Below are 13,377 nucleotides of genomic sequence, written 5' to 3'. Positions count from 1 at the left end.
AGGCTGTGATGATGGACACGGCCATGATAGTTCTTGCAAGGGGCCTGATCTGGATGCTTCTAAAGGGTTCTATGTATCCTATGTAGAGGTGGGACTTCGATCCTGCAGCCCAGGGATTTGGGCCTGTGCACCTGAAGGGACAGGGCTGGGGAGGTGGCCTGAAAGTGAAGTGAAGTCGCTCAGTCGTGTCCAGCTCTTTGTGACCCCATGGACTTTAGCTTGCCACGTTCCTCTGTCCATGGAATTCTCCAGGCAAGAATACTGGAGTGGGTTGCCATTTCTGTCTCCAGGTGAGGTGGCCTGGAAGGCTTTTAAATTGCATGCCTCCTTCCTGGGGCAAGGGGAGTACAGAATATTTTGTTAGGTATTAATACATCTCCATGCAGATTATTTTCTAGTTTAGAATATAAATTCCTGAAGGGTGACAGGGTTTAATTCTGGAGTAGCTCATTTGCCTCACATGCACTTTGTGAGAAAGAGGCTGATTTAAACCTTCAGTGCATGATGATAATGTAGCCCTGAACTGTTATAACCTCCTATCCCCTTGCATGCTTCCCCTTTATTTACTGCATCCCTCATTTCCTACCTTCTCTTTTTGTCAGGCAAATTGAATTTATTATAAAAAAGTAAGAAAAGGAAAGTTTTCTTCTGAGAGGATTAGGTGTTTGAGCTGTCAGATGCCAGGCACTGTCACTGTATGTATAGGTGGGATGGCGTGCGTGCCCATGCTCCTCATCACGGCACATGGTGGGCACATGGTGTTCCCTTGCCCGGCATATAGTAGGTGTTCAGTCGGTGTTTGTGGAAGGAATCGCCCTGTTCTTTGACAGCAGGATTAAGCCTGCGTTTTCACAGCGCTACTACTACCTACTTTTCTACTTTGATTTCCTGAATCTTTTCTTCTTGAGCTCCAGACTAGCTAACCTCCCCTCTCCATCTCTGCAAACTTCAGATATATCCACCACCTCAGATGCTCTTTCTTACATCTGACAGACTTCTTTGCACCTTCTCATAAGGCCCAATTCTGCCTCTTTCCAGGGAAGTCATTGCTGAGTAACTCAGATGGAGTCAGTTACCTCTTCTTGTGTATAGTTTTGTATTGAAGTTTGTTCGGCCTCCAGATAGTCAGCTTGGAAGACAACCTTTCTTTATTCTTGTACTGTACAACCTCCTATACTGTGCCTCCAGCATTTTAGCCTGGTGTCTGGTGGTTTTGCAGATGGGGGCTGGTTTGTAAGTTATTACAGGAAAGCATATCATGGTGACTTGAAGCACGCCTGAGTAGGCTCTGTGCTGGGCATGTGGGATATTATCCATTTACTGCTCGGCCTGCACCAGGCCTTTCCAAGGTACATAGGTGAGCATCTGTTTCAGAGCTGGTTCCGGAAACTTGCAAAGTTAGAAAGTTCATTCTTTCTAGGAAGGACTCTGAGGAGGAGACCAATGTAATTAGGTCAGTGATTTCATGCCAGCAGTAGGATCTTGGGAGGAGGATTAACTAGAGACAGTTTTTCTTTTCAGAAGTCCGGGGAGAGATGAGGGAGTCTCACTAACATGGTGGTAGAAGGGAATGGTAAGTAACTAAAAGAGTTTTTGCTAGGGAAGCTTACCCACTATTTGGGAGGAATGACCACCGACCTTACCACACAGAAACTCAGCACTGATGCCCTCATCATCTTCTCTGTAGAGACTGCTCCAGCCATCATGGAGGTGGCCGAGGTGGAGAGTCCACTCAACCCCAGCTGTAAGATCATGACCTTCAGACCCACCATGGAGGAATTCCGGGAGTTCAACAGATACCTCGCATACATGGAATCTAAAGGAGCCCATCGAGCGGGTCTTGCAAAGGTGATTATCTTCAGATGTTTTTAAGCCAGAAAATGATCACTTGGCCTTTAGTTATACTCTTAGTCTTCTTGATGTGGGAACTTGTTTTTTCCAAAGGAAGACATTTGCAAAATCTTTGTTCTTGTTAATCCATGTGGAGCATTTGATTTCTTCAAAAAATAATTATCTTATTTTTCTTTTAACTATTTATACTAGGTTACATTCTAGGGTTTTAAGAAAACAATCATACTGAACCAAGAGTGATTCCCAGGAACCAGAGAGACCCATGTAAAGGTTTCAGAAATGTGAGCATATTCATAGATTTCATTAGTTGCTCACAGAGTGCAGGTATTAACCTGAAGCCTGAGTACTGCTCTGCTCTCTCCACCGTCTCTACCCTTCTCTTCCTCTTTGTCCCTGCTGCTCCCTGCTTTCTCTCCCTCCCTCCCTTCTTTGTTCTTTCTGTTTTAAAATGTAACAGATTTATTAGACATAATTCACATACCATACAATTAACATACCATACAATTCATCCATTTAAAGTATGCAATTCAGTGTTGGTGTTTTTTTGGGGGGGTATATTCACAGAGCTGTGCAACCATCATCACTACCTAATTCCAGAACATTTTCATCCCCTCCCCCCGCAAATAAACTGTACCCTTCAGCAGCCATTCTCTATTCCCTTCTATCCCCTACCCCCTGCCTCTTGGCAACCACTAATCTGCTTCCTTTCTCTATGGATTTGCCTATTCTATTTTCTTTTTAGTTATTTGTTCATCACATGTGGAGAATGCATACTCTGTGCTAGGCCCTATGTCAGATGCTGGGTGTGTGTGTGTGTGTGGTGGGGGGAGGGGAGGGGACAGAACAAAATCCATGCCCTCTGGAAGCTAATATACTGGTGATAGCATTTTAGGGGTGAGATGGAGGACATCTAAGGAGAGAGCTAAAGGATATACATGAACGTCTTTTCAAGATGTGGAGATGTCCAGAGTCCTGGAAGCTGACCTGAGCTTCATTACGGCTTGTCCAGTCATAACCAGGCACGGGGCATTTTATTCTAAGTGCAGCGGGAAGCGTTAATAGGCTTAAAGCAGAGGGCAGGAGGACCTGGTGGCTGCTTGCTTGCTTGCTGGCCGCTCTGTGTGGCTTACGGGATCTTAACTCCCTGACCAAGGATGGAACCCAGGATCCCAGCAGTTAAAGCTCTGAGTCCTAACCATTGGGCTGCCAAGGAATTCCCTGTTTGTTTGTTTTATTTTGTGATATTATTTGGATGAGATCACAGTGGCTTCTACATGAAGAATGAATTTGAGGGGGAGGAGAGCAGAAGCAAGGAGTGCTGTTAGGGGTACTCAGGATCCTAGGCAATGAGGGCTAAGGCGCTGAGGATTGCGTTGCAGGGCTGCCCTGTGGCTGCAGAGTTAGAGGTTTGAAAGAGGCTGTTTAGGTTTGACTTTAACCTGAGATTAGTGTATCTTTCTGTGATGGAAATCTATTTCAATTTAAAATCGTCTTCGGAAGAATAGAATTTTTTGGTACTTGCTTAATTTTATTATTGTTCTAAACGTTAAGTTTGTAATACAGATTTCTGTGGACTTGTCGACATCACCACATAAATTTCTGAGCTCCAGCAGAGCCTTCCCTACTGTGGCTCATCACGGGTTCTCCTGAAGCCCCATCTGCATGGTGGTCCGGGAGCACTGAGAGGAGCTGCAGAACGAACTTCCAGGCTTGCAGGGCTCGGTGTTCAAGTGTTCCTCCTGTATCTGGATGCAGCTGTTTGTAACGTTGGACTGTGCTGGCATCTGTGCCTTGCAGTCTGTTATTTTTTTCTGTGTAGTTCAAGTCACTGCTGGATAAAGTTTAAAATTCCCGGATATTAAGCTGAGTGGATTAGGGGTGGGTGAGAGAGACAAAAAGAAGATAAAAGTTTATAGTGAATTTCTCAGATATGCTATCCTTAGTTTAATCTTTTCATTAGGTTAGCTCTCAAAAGATCCCATTTTTGGAACCTTAGCACTTCCAGGTTATCTTTGAGGAGAAAAAAAGCATGTTTAAGTTGAAGAGAAGAGAATGGTATTTCAGAATCATTTGACACACAAAATTTTGATCATAAAATGAACCAGCTTGGGCTTTATTTGGGCAGTGGGGAGTTGGGGTGGCTCTCCTCTTCTCTGGGCTCTGAATCCAGCCCTTTGTCCTGTAGCTCTCCCTCTTTGTTCCCTGAAAATGCACACCTTACTGTGTTCCCTCGGGATTAGTGAACATCCCATGGCCAGGGGCACGTTTAGTAACGTTAGAAGAGAAATCGGCAGCTACCCCCATGAGGGAGCTGGAGTACAGAGAGAACGCCTGTGCCCCTGTGGACATTCTCTGACAGAGTGGAGTTAATGAGAACTACAGTTAATTTTCTGAGTGTTGAACCAGACACCAACCTGAGTCCAGATTCTCTTTATCAAGTGAGATTCATTGACAGATGGAGATAGTGATTTGACATTCAGTAATTTCCTTTTACTTATACTAGGAATACGATGAATTGTTTTTTTAGTCATTTTTGCCATCTTTTGCATCTGATCACAAAGACTCAGTTTCACCTGCTTTTTTCACTTCAATTTCATCCTTCTTTTTCTGGAAGTTGCAGCAGTAGCAAATGTATAAAACTGCACCAAATAAAATCAAATTGTATACATTAAAACTGCAATGTTGCTATTTGTTTTGAGGGCTAGCCCTGGGGAACAGAGCCATGTGTGAAATTCTTTGTTAATGCATCATTTAATGAATTGGTCTTAATTTTTGATTAAGATCAATTTGATTGTGGTTGAGTAGTGACTTTGGCCTCAGATTACAGTCTGCCTTGGTTGGTAATAGTTTTTAGATTTATACTTTAGATCTAATGTTTTTTCCCCACCAAGAGTGAGAGGTTTGGCACCCTGACTTTCTACCTAGATTTGTTGGTCTAATTGGGAAAGTGAAAAAGTGACAGTGTCCTTAAATGTAAAACTTGTACTTTTTTTGTGGAGAAAGGTTATAATGAAACATTATTACATGAGGAATGGCCAATTCTTCCAGAGCAGTATTATGGACATACTCTGTCCTGGGCCTGAGGTTATCCTCTAGAGTACAGAGCAGGCTTCTGGAGTAGCATAGAGGTGGCAGGTAGCTGTCTGTGTCCAGAAGTGAGGAAAGATGGGAGCAGCCCTGCCCTTCCTCCTCGCACTCCTTTCCCAGTTGGTCAGTGGTAGTAATGGCAACATAGTTCAAGATCAGTAATGCAAATAAAGATTTCAGTTAGGTAATTTTTACTTGTATAGGGCCCAGGCTGGGGTTGGGGAAATATTAATATAAAACATATATTTCTATTTTGATATAATCAGGAAGGTAAACTTCAGGAGAAATGGGTTTCCTTCCTTTTGAGTCCTTACAAGTAAAAGTTTAACTTTTGAGTATTTTAAAGTCCTAAATATTATATGTTGTGCTTCCATTTCCTATGTGAGAAAATACGGTGTGTTAAGATTTAAAATTATAGTTGAAAAATAAAATTTTTGTCATAGGCCTGACCTTACAGATTTTTAAAGTTCTGTCTGAACACTTTAAACTTTAATCAGAGTAAATGAATACAAGCTCAGAATAATTATGAAGATAATATTTAGATTTTTGTAAATGTATTGTGTTGTTTAACTTTAGAGAAGAAAATTTGTTACAAAATATTTTTGGGATAAACAACTGCCTGTTTTTCACAACGCTGGAAAATATTTAACTCTAAACATAATGTTGATTTTGATTGTAGATATATTTCTAAGCAGGAGCCTGAATAAATCTGTGTTTTATTTTTTTGAATAACCACATTCATTTCTGATGAAGAAAAAGTTAGTGTTTATAAAATTCTTCATTACTATCCTTTGCCCTTTCAGAATATGATCAAGACAGTGTAAGTATGTTTATCCATTGGGTATGGTTGTCCACACTTAAAATATTGAGTATGTGTTCTCAGTAGCGTAAAGTGTGATTGTGTCTGGGTTCATTTTAAACCAACATATCTTAGAGAAAATATCAAGTGTGTAATATTACCTTATTGCTGATGAAAATTAAATTTAGAGTTTAAAGATCACCCCATCTCTTTTTTGAGTTAATATTCATTTATTGGCAGAAAGTGAAGAGGAGCTAAAGGGCCTCTTGATGAAGATGAAAGAGGAGAGTGAAAAAGCTGACTTAAAACTCAACATTCAGAAAACTAAGGTCATGGCACATAGTCTTATCCCTACATGGCAAATAGATGGGGAAAATGTGAAAACTGTCTGATTTCATTTTCTTGGGCTCCAAAATCAATGTGTACGGTGACTGCAGCCACGAAATTAAAAAGACACTTGCTTTTTGGATGAATAGCTATGACAAACCTAGACAGTGTATTAAAAAGCAGAGGCATCACTTTACAGACAAAGGTCCATATAGTCAAAGCTGTAGTTTTTCCAGTAGTCAAGTATGGATGTGAGAGTTGGACCACAAAGAAGGCTAAGCACTGAAGAATTGATGCTTTCGAACTGTGGTGCTGTAGAAGACTCCTGAGAGTCCCTTGGACTGCAAGGCGATCTAACGAGTCCATCCTAAAGGAGATCAGTCCTGATATTCATTGGAAGGACTGATGGTGAAACTGAAACTCCAGTACTTTGGCCACCTGATGTGAATAGCTGACTCATTGGAAAAGACCCTGATGCTGGGAAAAATTGAGGGCAAGAGGAGAAGGGCGACAGAGCTTGAGATTGTTGGATGGCATCACTGACTCAATGGATATGAGATTTAGCAAACTCAGGGAGGTAGTGTTGGACAGAGAAATCTAGCATGCTGCACTTCATGGGATCACAAAGAGTCGGACCTGACTTAGTGATTGAAGAATAGCAACAACAAGCCATTTATTGATTGTGTAACATTGGCCAAGTCACACATTCCCTGACTCCAGGTTTTCTTATCTGATGAAGCCTAACTCAGAACCTTTCACAAAAGTCAGTCACAGGTGCAGTGTAGATATAAATGTGAAAGACAAAATCTTAAAGCTCTTAGAACACAAAATAGAATGTATGCATTCTCTCAAGTAGGGAATTATATTTTTTTAAACAGAAGATCAAGGCAAAAATGAAGAAATTCAATTATATTAAAATGTATGACTCTTTGTGATCCCATGGACTATACAGACCATGGAATTCTTCAGGCCAGAATATTGGAGTGGGTAGCCTTTCCCTTCTCCAGGGGAATCTTCCCAACCCAGGGGTTGAACCCAGGTCTCCCGCATTGCAGGCTGATTCTTTACCAGCTGAGCCACAAGGGAAGCCCAAGAATACTGATGTGGGTAGCCTAACCCTTCTCCAGTGGATCTTCCCGATCTAGGAATCGAACCAGGATCTCCTGCATTACAGGCAGATTCTTTACCAACTGAGCTATCAGGGAAGCCCATATTAAAATGAAGAACTTATATCAAAAGATACAGTTAAGGAGAACTAAGGAACTAAAGAGCCTCTTGATGAAGGTGAAAGAGGAGAGTAAAAAAGTTGGCTTAAAACTCAACATTCAGAAAACTTAAGATCATGGCATCTGGTCCCATCTCTTCATGGCAAATAGATGGGGAAACAGTGGAAACAGTGACAGACTTTATTTTCTTGGGCTCCAAAATCACTGAAAATGGTGACTGCAGCCATGAAATTAAAAAAAGTTTGCTCCTGGGAAGAAAATTTATGACCAACCTAGACAGCATATTAAAAAGCAGAGACATTACTTTACCAACAAAGGTCCATCTAGTCAAGGCTCTGGTTTTCCTAGTAGTCATGTATGGATGTGAGAGTTGGACTGTGAAGAAAGCTGAGTGCCGAAGAATTGATGCTTTTGAACTGTGGTGCTGTAGAAGACTCCCGAGAGTCCCCTGGACTGCAAGGAGATCCAACCAGTCCATCCTAAAGGAAATCATTCCTGAATATTCATTGGAAGGACTGATGATGAAACTGAAACTCTAATACTTTGGCCTCCTGATAAGAAGAACTGAGTCACTGGGAAAGACCCTGATGCTGGGAAAGATTGAAGGCAGGAGGAGAAGGGAACCACAGACCTTGAGATGGCTGGATGGCATCACCGACTCAATGAACACGAGTTTGAGTAAACTCCGGCAGTTGGTGATGGACAGGGAGGCCTGGTGTGCTGCAGTCCATGGAGTCGCAGAGTTGGACACAACTGAGCGACTGAACTGAACAGTTAAGGAGATTGAAGGGGAAGTTTCAGGGTAAGAAAAGGTATTTGATATATGTACACATACACACACATATATAGATACTTGCAAATGTACACACCCAAGAATAACCAGACTCTATGCAGAATTCTATACATTGATAAAAAAAAGGCTGACAATGCAATAGTAAAATGGGCAAGAGGCTTAAATAAATACTTTTTGAAAAAGGATATCTATAGGGTCAATGAATATATGAAGAGATTTCTTTAGTTATCAGAAAATGCTTATCTAATACCTACTTGAGTACCATTACACATCTACCAGATCAGCACTACAAAATGATGATGAAGATGTGGAGCAATAGGGACTTTCATACATTGCTGGTGGGACTGTGAAATGGTACAGCCACTTTGGCAAAAGTTTGGTAATAATGATTAAATTTGATCTGTGCATATCCTGTGTCACAGCAATTTCACTGTTAGGATCTCTGCATGGGTGTATATTTAGAGAACTGTGTGCTCACATGCTGCAGAAGATGCATACATCTGTATTAATAGCAGTGTTGTTTGCAGTTGCCGATAATTAGAAAAAAAGTGATCACGAAATAGTCATATGTTAACATAAATATTCATACAAAGGCACACTAAGTAGGGATGAAAACCAACAAACTTCAGCAGCCTAGGTCATCGTGTTTGAATCTCGCAAAAATATCGAGTAAAATAGAAAAGATAAGGAGTGTGTGGGTATATACACATATATATTTATATATGCATACTTACATTTCTACGCATTTAAAAAACTGTTGTTAGGGTTGGATACACAGACATAAAACTATAAAACCCAACAAGGAAATGAACACCGTAAGTGCCATGATAGTGAACACTTTGTGAGCAAGAGGGGGATGTGTGTAGAAAAGGATACCAGGACCTCTGGGGTACAAGCAATATCCTATTTCTCACATGTGACAGTGGGTACTCTGGGGTTTGCTTTATAATAACTCACAGAGATACATATTTGTGATAGTGCATTTTCTGTATGTGTGCTATCTGTATTTTGCAATTAAATTTTTAATTTTTAAGAGAATAGGCCAAAGCTACGAATCAGGGTTTCCCCCACCTCCCCAGAAAGTTAGCTGTTAAACATTGACTAGCACACCACTCTCATTTGCTATATTGTATGAGAGGTATTTAAAGAAATGATATTGACTAAACACTGCTACTGTGCTGTGCTTAGTCACTCAATTGTGACTTTTTGCGACTCCATGGACTGTAGCCTGCCAGGCTTCTCTGTCCATGGGGATTCTCCAGGCAAGAATACTGGAGTGGGTTGCCATGCCCTCCTCCAGGTGATCTTCCCAACCCAGGGATCAAACCCAGGTCTCCTGCATTGCAGGCAGATTCTTTACCATCTGAGTCACCAGGGAAGCTGAAGTATACTGGAGTGGGTAGCCTATCCCTTCTTCAGGGGATCTTCCTGACCCAGGAACCGGTCTGGGGTCTCCTACATTGCAGGTGGATTCTTTACCAGCTGAACAGTACTTATTTTTCTCATGATAATATAGACAGCATTTGAACTTTGACAAGTTATTTTATTTCTGTGTATCTCTCCATTTTACCTTGAAAATAGGTTAACTGTATCAAGTAAAAATAATTAATGCAAGTTCAGTATTTGGTATAGTGAGTACTCAGTAAATTTTGTTTAAAAATGTCATGTCATAAGGTAAATGTTTGGGAGAATGAAATCATTTCCTTTAATGTAAATCTCTACAGTTCTTTTACACATTTGTCGTAGAAAAGATGAGGAATTCTTTACTTGTATTCTGCTGGAACTTGAGAGCTAAATAACAATGTGGAATGTTTTCCAAATAATATTTTATTATTTTACTTTTAGGTGATTCCCCCTAAGGAGTGGAAGCCAAGGCAGTGCTATGATGACATAGACAACTTGCTTATTCCAGCTCCGATTCAGCAGATGGTCACAGGGCAGTCTGGACTGTTCACTCAATACAACATCCAGAAAAAAGCCATGACAGTGAAGGAGTTCAGGCAGCTGGCCAACAGTGGCAAGTGAGTAGATTCAGTGTGCTGTTTTGATTTCTTTCGAAGATGTAGATGAATATGTTAAGAAACCAAGGAGATGGAAGCTTGTGAAGAGCGGGAGCCTTCTGCAGAGTTTATTTCGTTTCCCGTTTAACTGTTTCTGCTTTTTAGGTGGTTGTCTGCCTTCTAGAAAAATTGTTCCTCATTTTATCATCTCATTCATAATATCTGTAAGTGGATTTTTGTCCCTGTCTTTTACTTTGAGTTTTTGTTTCTACGCTTGACTCCTCTTTGTTAGGCAATTTCTTCTGTGTGTGATAATGTTTAAGTCTTAAATGATAAGTTACAGATATTAGAATAATTTAGAAAGAAAATCCCTGGGGATTTTCCTAGTGGTTCAATGGCTAAGGCTGTGGCCCGGGTTCAATCCCAAGTCAGGGAAATAGATCCTACATGCTGTAACTAAGGCTGGGCACAGCCAAATAAATAAATGAAATAAATAAATAGTAAAAAAAAAGAAAAGAAAGGAAAATCCTTGAATGACTTGAATGGCCACCATTATTGTCACCTGTCACATTAGTCACCTGTTACTTTGTAATGAATGACCCCAAACCTTAGTATCTTAGATCAATAAACATTTAACATCTCAGTTTCTAAAGGTCAGGAGGCTAAGACTGGCTTAGCCGGGTGGCTGTGGCTCAGGACCTTGGTGAGGTTATAGTCAAGTTGGGCGGGGCCGCTGTCACCTGGAGACTCGATTGTGTCTAGAGGATTTTCTTCCAAGATTGCTCCCCTTCTGTGGCTGTTGGCTGGAGTTCTGAGTTCCTTGCTGCAAGAGCTATTCCTTGTGTTGTGTGGCATCTAGCTTCTTCCGAAGCAAGTGATCCAGAAGTTACCAAGATGGAAAACAAACTGTCTTTTCATTACCTGTTTCTTGACTATCATTTCTGCCATGTTCTATTTGTTATATGCCAAGTGCAGCCCATTCTTAAGGGGAGGAGAATTAAGCTGTATATCTTGAAGGGAGATGTATCAAAGAATTTGTGGATATATTTAGAAACTGTCACAGTTATTATTATTAAACTACCTTAAAAAAATTTTTTTATATAGTCGTTAAGATCTTAGATCAAAACATTAATCTAGAAACACCCCTTCCCCATCAAACCAATCAACTATCCAACCTAAAAACATCATTGTCTAAAATTCCTTGGATGGGTATGCATGAGATTGAGTCCTTTGAATGATCTTTAAAAAAAAAACAACACTGTATTTGACATAGTAAGCACTCGATGGTAGTTGAAGAATCTTTTATTCTATACGAAGTTCCTGTTATGGAGCATAATTACTATTCCAAAGGAATTAAACATTTGATAGTTAATTCAAGTTTCTCTTGAGGTTTTTTTTTTTTGTTTGTTAGGCATTGGTAAAACCTCATTGTTTCAGATCTCATTTGAGAATGTAAAACTTTAATCATAGATTGAATTGGTTTGCTTTCATACTCTATAAGAACTTTAATAAAAAGTTCAATGCCAAAACAAGATTGCAGAAGCAATTTTATCCAATTTCTTATAAACTGTTTATTGTATTCTGTTCTCCATCTTCTAGTGCCCATTTCCAGAGTCATTCTTTTTTTTTTTCCCCTCATTTTTCTTTCTTGAGTCATCCTTAAAGTATTAAATAGCTTATTTCATTTACACTAAATTTTAGTGGAATCTCTACTTCATACATTTTAAATCGTTCAAGTATAGTATAATTGGTTAAAGAGTTTAGAAAATCTTTTGAAAGATAAAATAATGAGTTTTAACTAATATTTTGCTTCTGTTGTTGGTACTTTCATGGAAGTATGTTTCTTAGTCAAGAAATGAAGTTTTCATATAGAGTTATTTAGAAGAGTCTTGAGAGATCTATGATAAATATATTTACGTATTTACTTGTTAGATTTGACAGCATGAGGATGCAGTATTTTCATTTTGATAGAATTTTGTTTAGAAAGTGATGGGTAGGGGAAATCTTAAAATTGCCTTTACTGTTCGGGCTTTGTTTCCTCTCCCTTTTCCAGGTACTGTACCCCGAGATACTTGGATTATGAAGATTTGGAGCGCAAGTACTGGAAGAACTTAACCTTCGTGGCACCTATTTATGGTGCAGACATTAATGGGAGCATATATGATGAGGTATATTTCTATTATAGTGGGTTTTATAAGGTATCATTTCATGTTACTGTTTCCATTACCATTTTAGGTGGTTGAGAAGCAGTTATTTGTTGTGCTTTGTGTGACCCATAACTCATCATAGGACAAGAGGAAATAAAGACACATCAGGATGATTGCTCCTGCTGCTGGTTTTTAAATTGAAACCAGCTAATTATACAAATACCTGAGACTGTTCAACAGTATGTAGTTATCTGGCTAGTCTTTAAATTACACTCAAAATTTTTAAAAGCAAAAGCATATTATAAAAATACTTGGAAAACAGGAAATATTATTCATAACAGTACCACCTTAAGAAAAAAGTAGTATTAATATGTATTCTTCCTGTAACATGCTTATAGTCTCTTTTTTTTACCACTCCCAAATTGTGAGGAATTTTTTTTTTAAATACACTTTGCAGTCTTTCCAGTTATTTTTCATGAGAACGTAATCTGCTTGATATAATATTATCCTTCTTGCCTCCCCCAATACTTAAAATTCTATTAAATTTTTTTCCTTTTGAAACCTGTTTTACATTTTCCATTGTTTTAGTTTGAAAAATTTCTTGCCTACCAAAAAGTTGAAGTAATGCAGTGAACACTGGATGCCTTCATGTGGATTCACGAGTTGTTAATTTTGCCGCATTTGCTTTTTGTTTCTGTGTCACTCTATCTTTGTCTCTCTGTCCCTCTGCTGTAACATTTGAAAGTGAATTACAAACATGACAGTTCATCCTCAGTTATTTCAGCGTGAACCTTTCAGTTATGAGGCGATTTAAGGTTTATATTGGGCTTCCCTTGTGGCTCAGCTGGTAAGAATCTGCCTGCATTGCGGGAGACCTAGGTTCGATCCCTGGGTTGGGAAGATCCCCTGGAGAAGGGAAAGGCCACTCACTCCAGTATTCTGGCCTGGAATATTCCATGGACTGTATAGTCCATGGGGTTGCAAAAAGAGTCGGACACGACTGAACGACTTTCAACATTTATATAATAGTATCTAATATAGAGACTATTTTCGTGGATCCCTAAGTTTCCCAGTAATGTTCTTTATAAACTGCTTTTCCCCCCATATGAAGGATCCAATCAAGAATTTCCCTTTATTTATTTATTTT

At 39.6% G+C, this 13,377-nt stretch overlaps 1 protein-coding gene across 2 annotated transcripts in view; it reads left to right on the top strand.

Moving 5' to 3' along the window:
• KDM4C (lysine demethylase 4C) overlaps positions 1 to 13,377 on the top strand; it is a 393,685-nt gene that overhangs the window by 28,156 nt on the left and 352,152 nt on the right. For both annotated transcript variants that reach the window (XM_061132707.1, XM_061132709.1), the window contains exons 2-4: positions 1,688 to 1,848; positions 9,929 to 10,104; positions 12,137 to 12,251. In XM_061132707.1, coding sequence (XP_060988690.1) covers positions 1,705 to 1,848; positions 9,929 to 10,104; positions 12,137 to 12,251 — 435 coding nt within the window. In that variant the 5' untranslated portion in view covers positions 1,688 to 1,704. The remainder of the gene's footprint in view (positions 1 to 1,687; positions 1,849 to 9,928; positions 10,105 to 12,136; positions 12,252 to 13,377) is intronic.

Source organism: Dama dama, chromosome 29 (genome assembly GCF_033118175.1).
Source record: "Dama dama isolate Ldn47 chromosome 29, ASM3311817v1, whole genome shotgun sequence".
Lineage (NCBI taxonomy): Eukaryota > Metazoa > Chordata > Mammalia > Artiodactyla > Cervidae > Dama > Dama dama.
The sequence above is the reverse complement of the archived record's forward strand: the minus strand, read 5'-3'. Positions and strand labels throughout refer to the sequence as shown.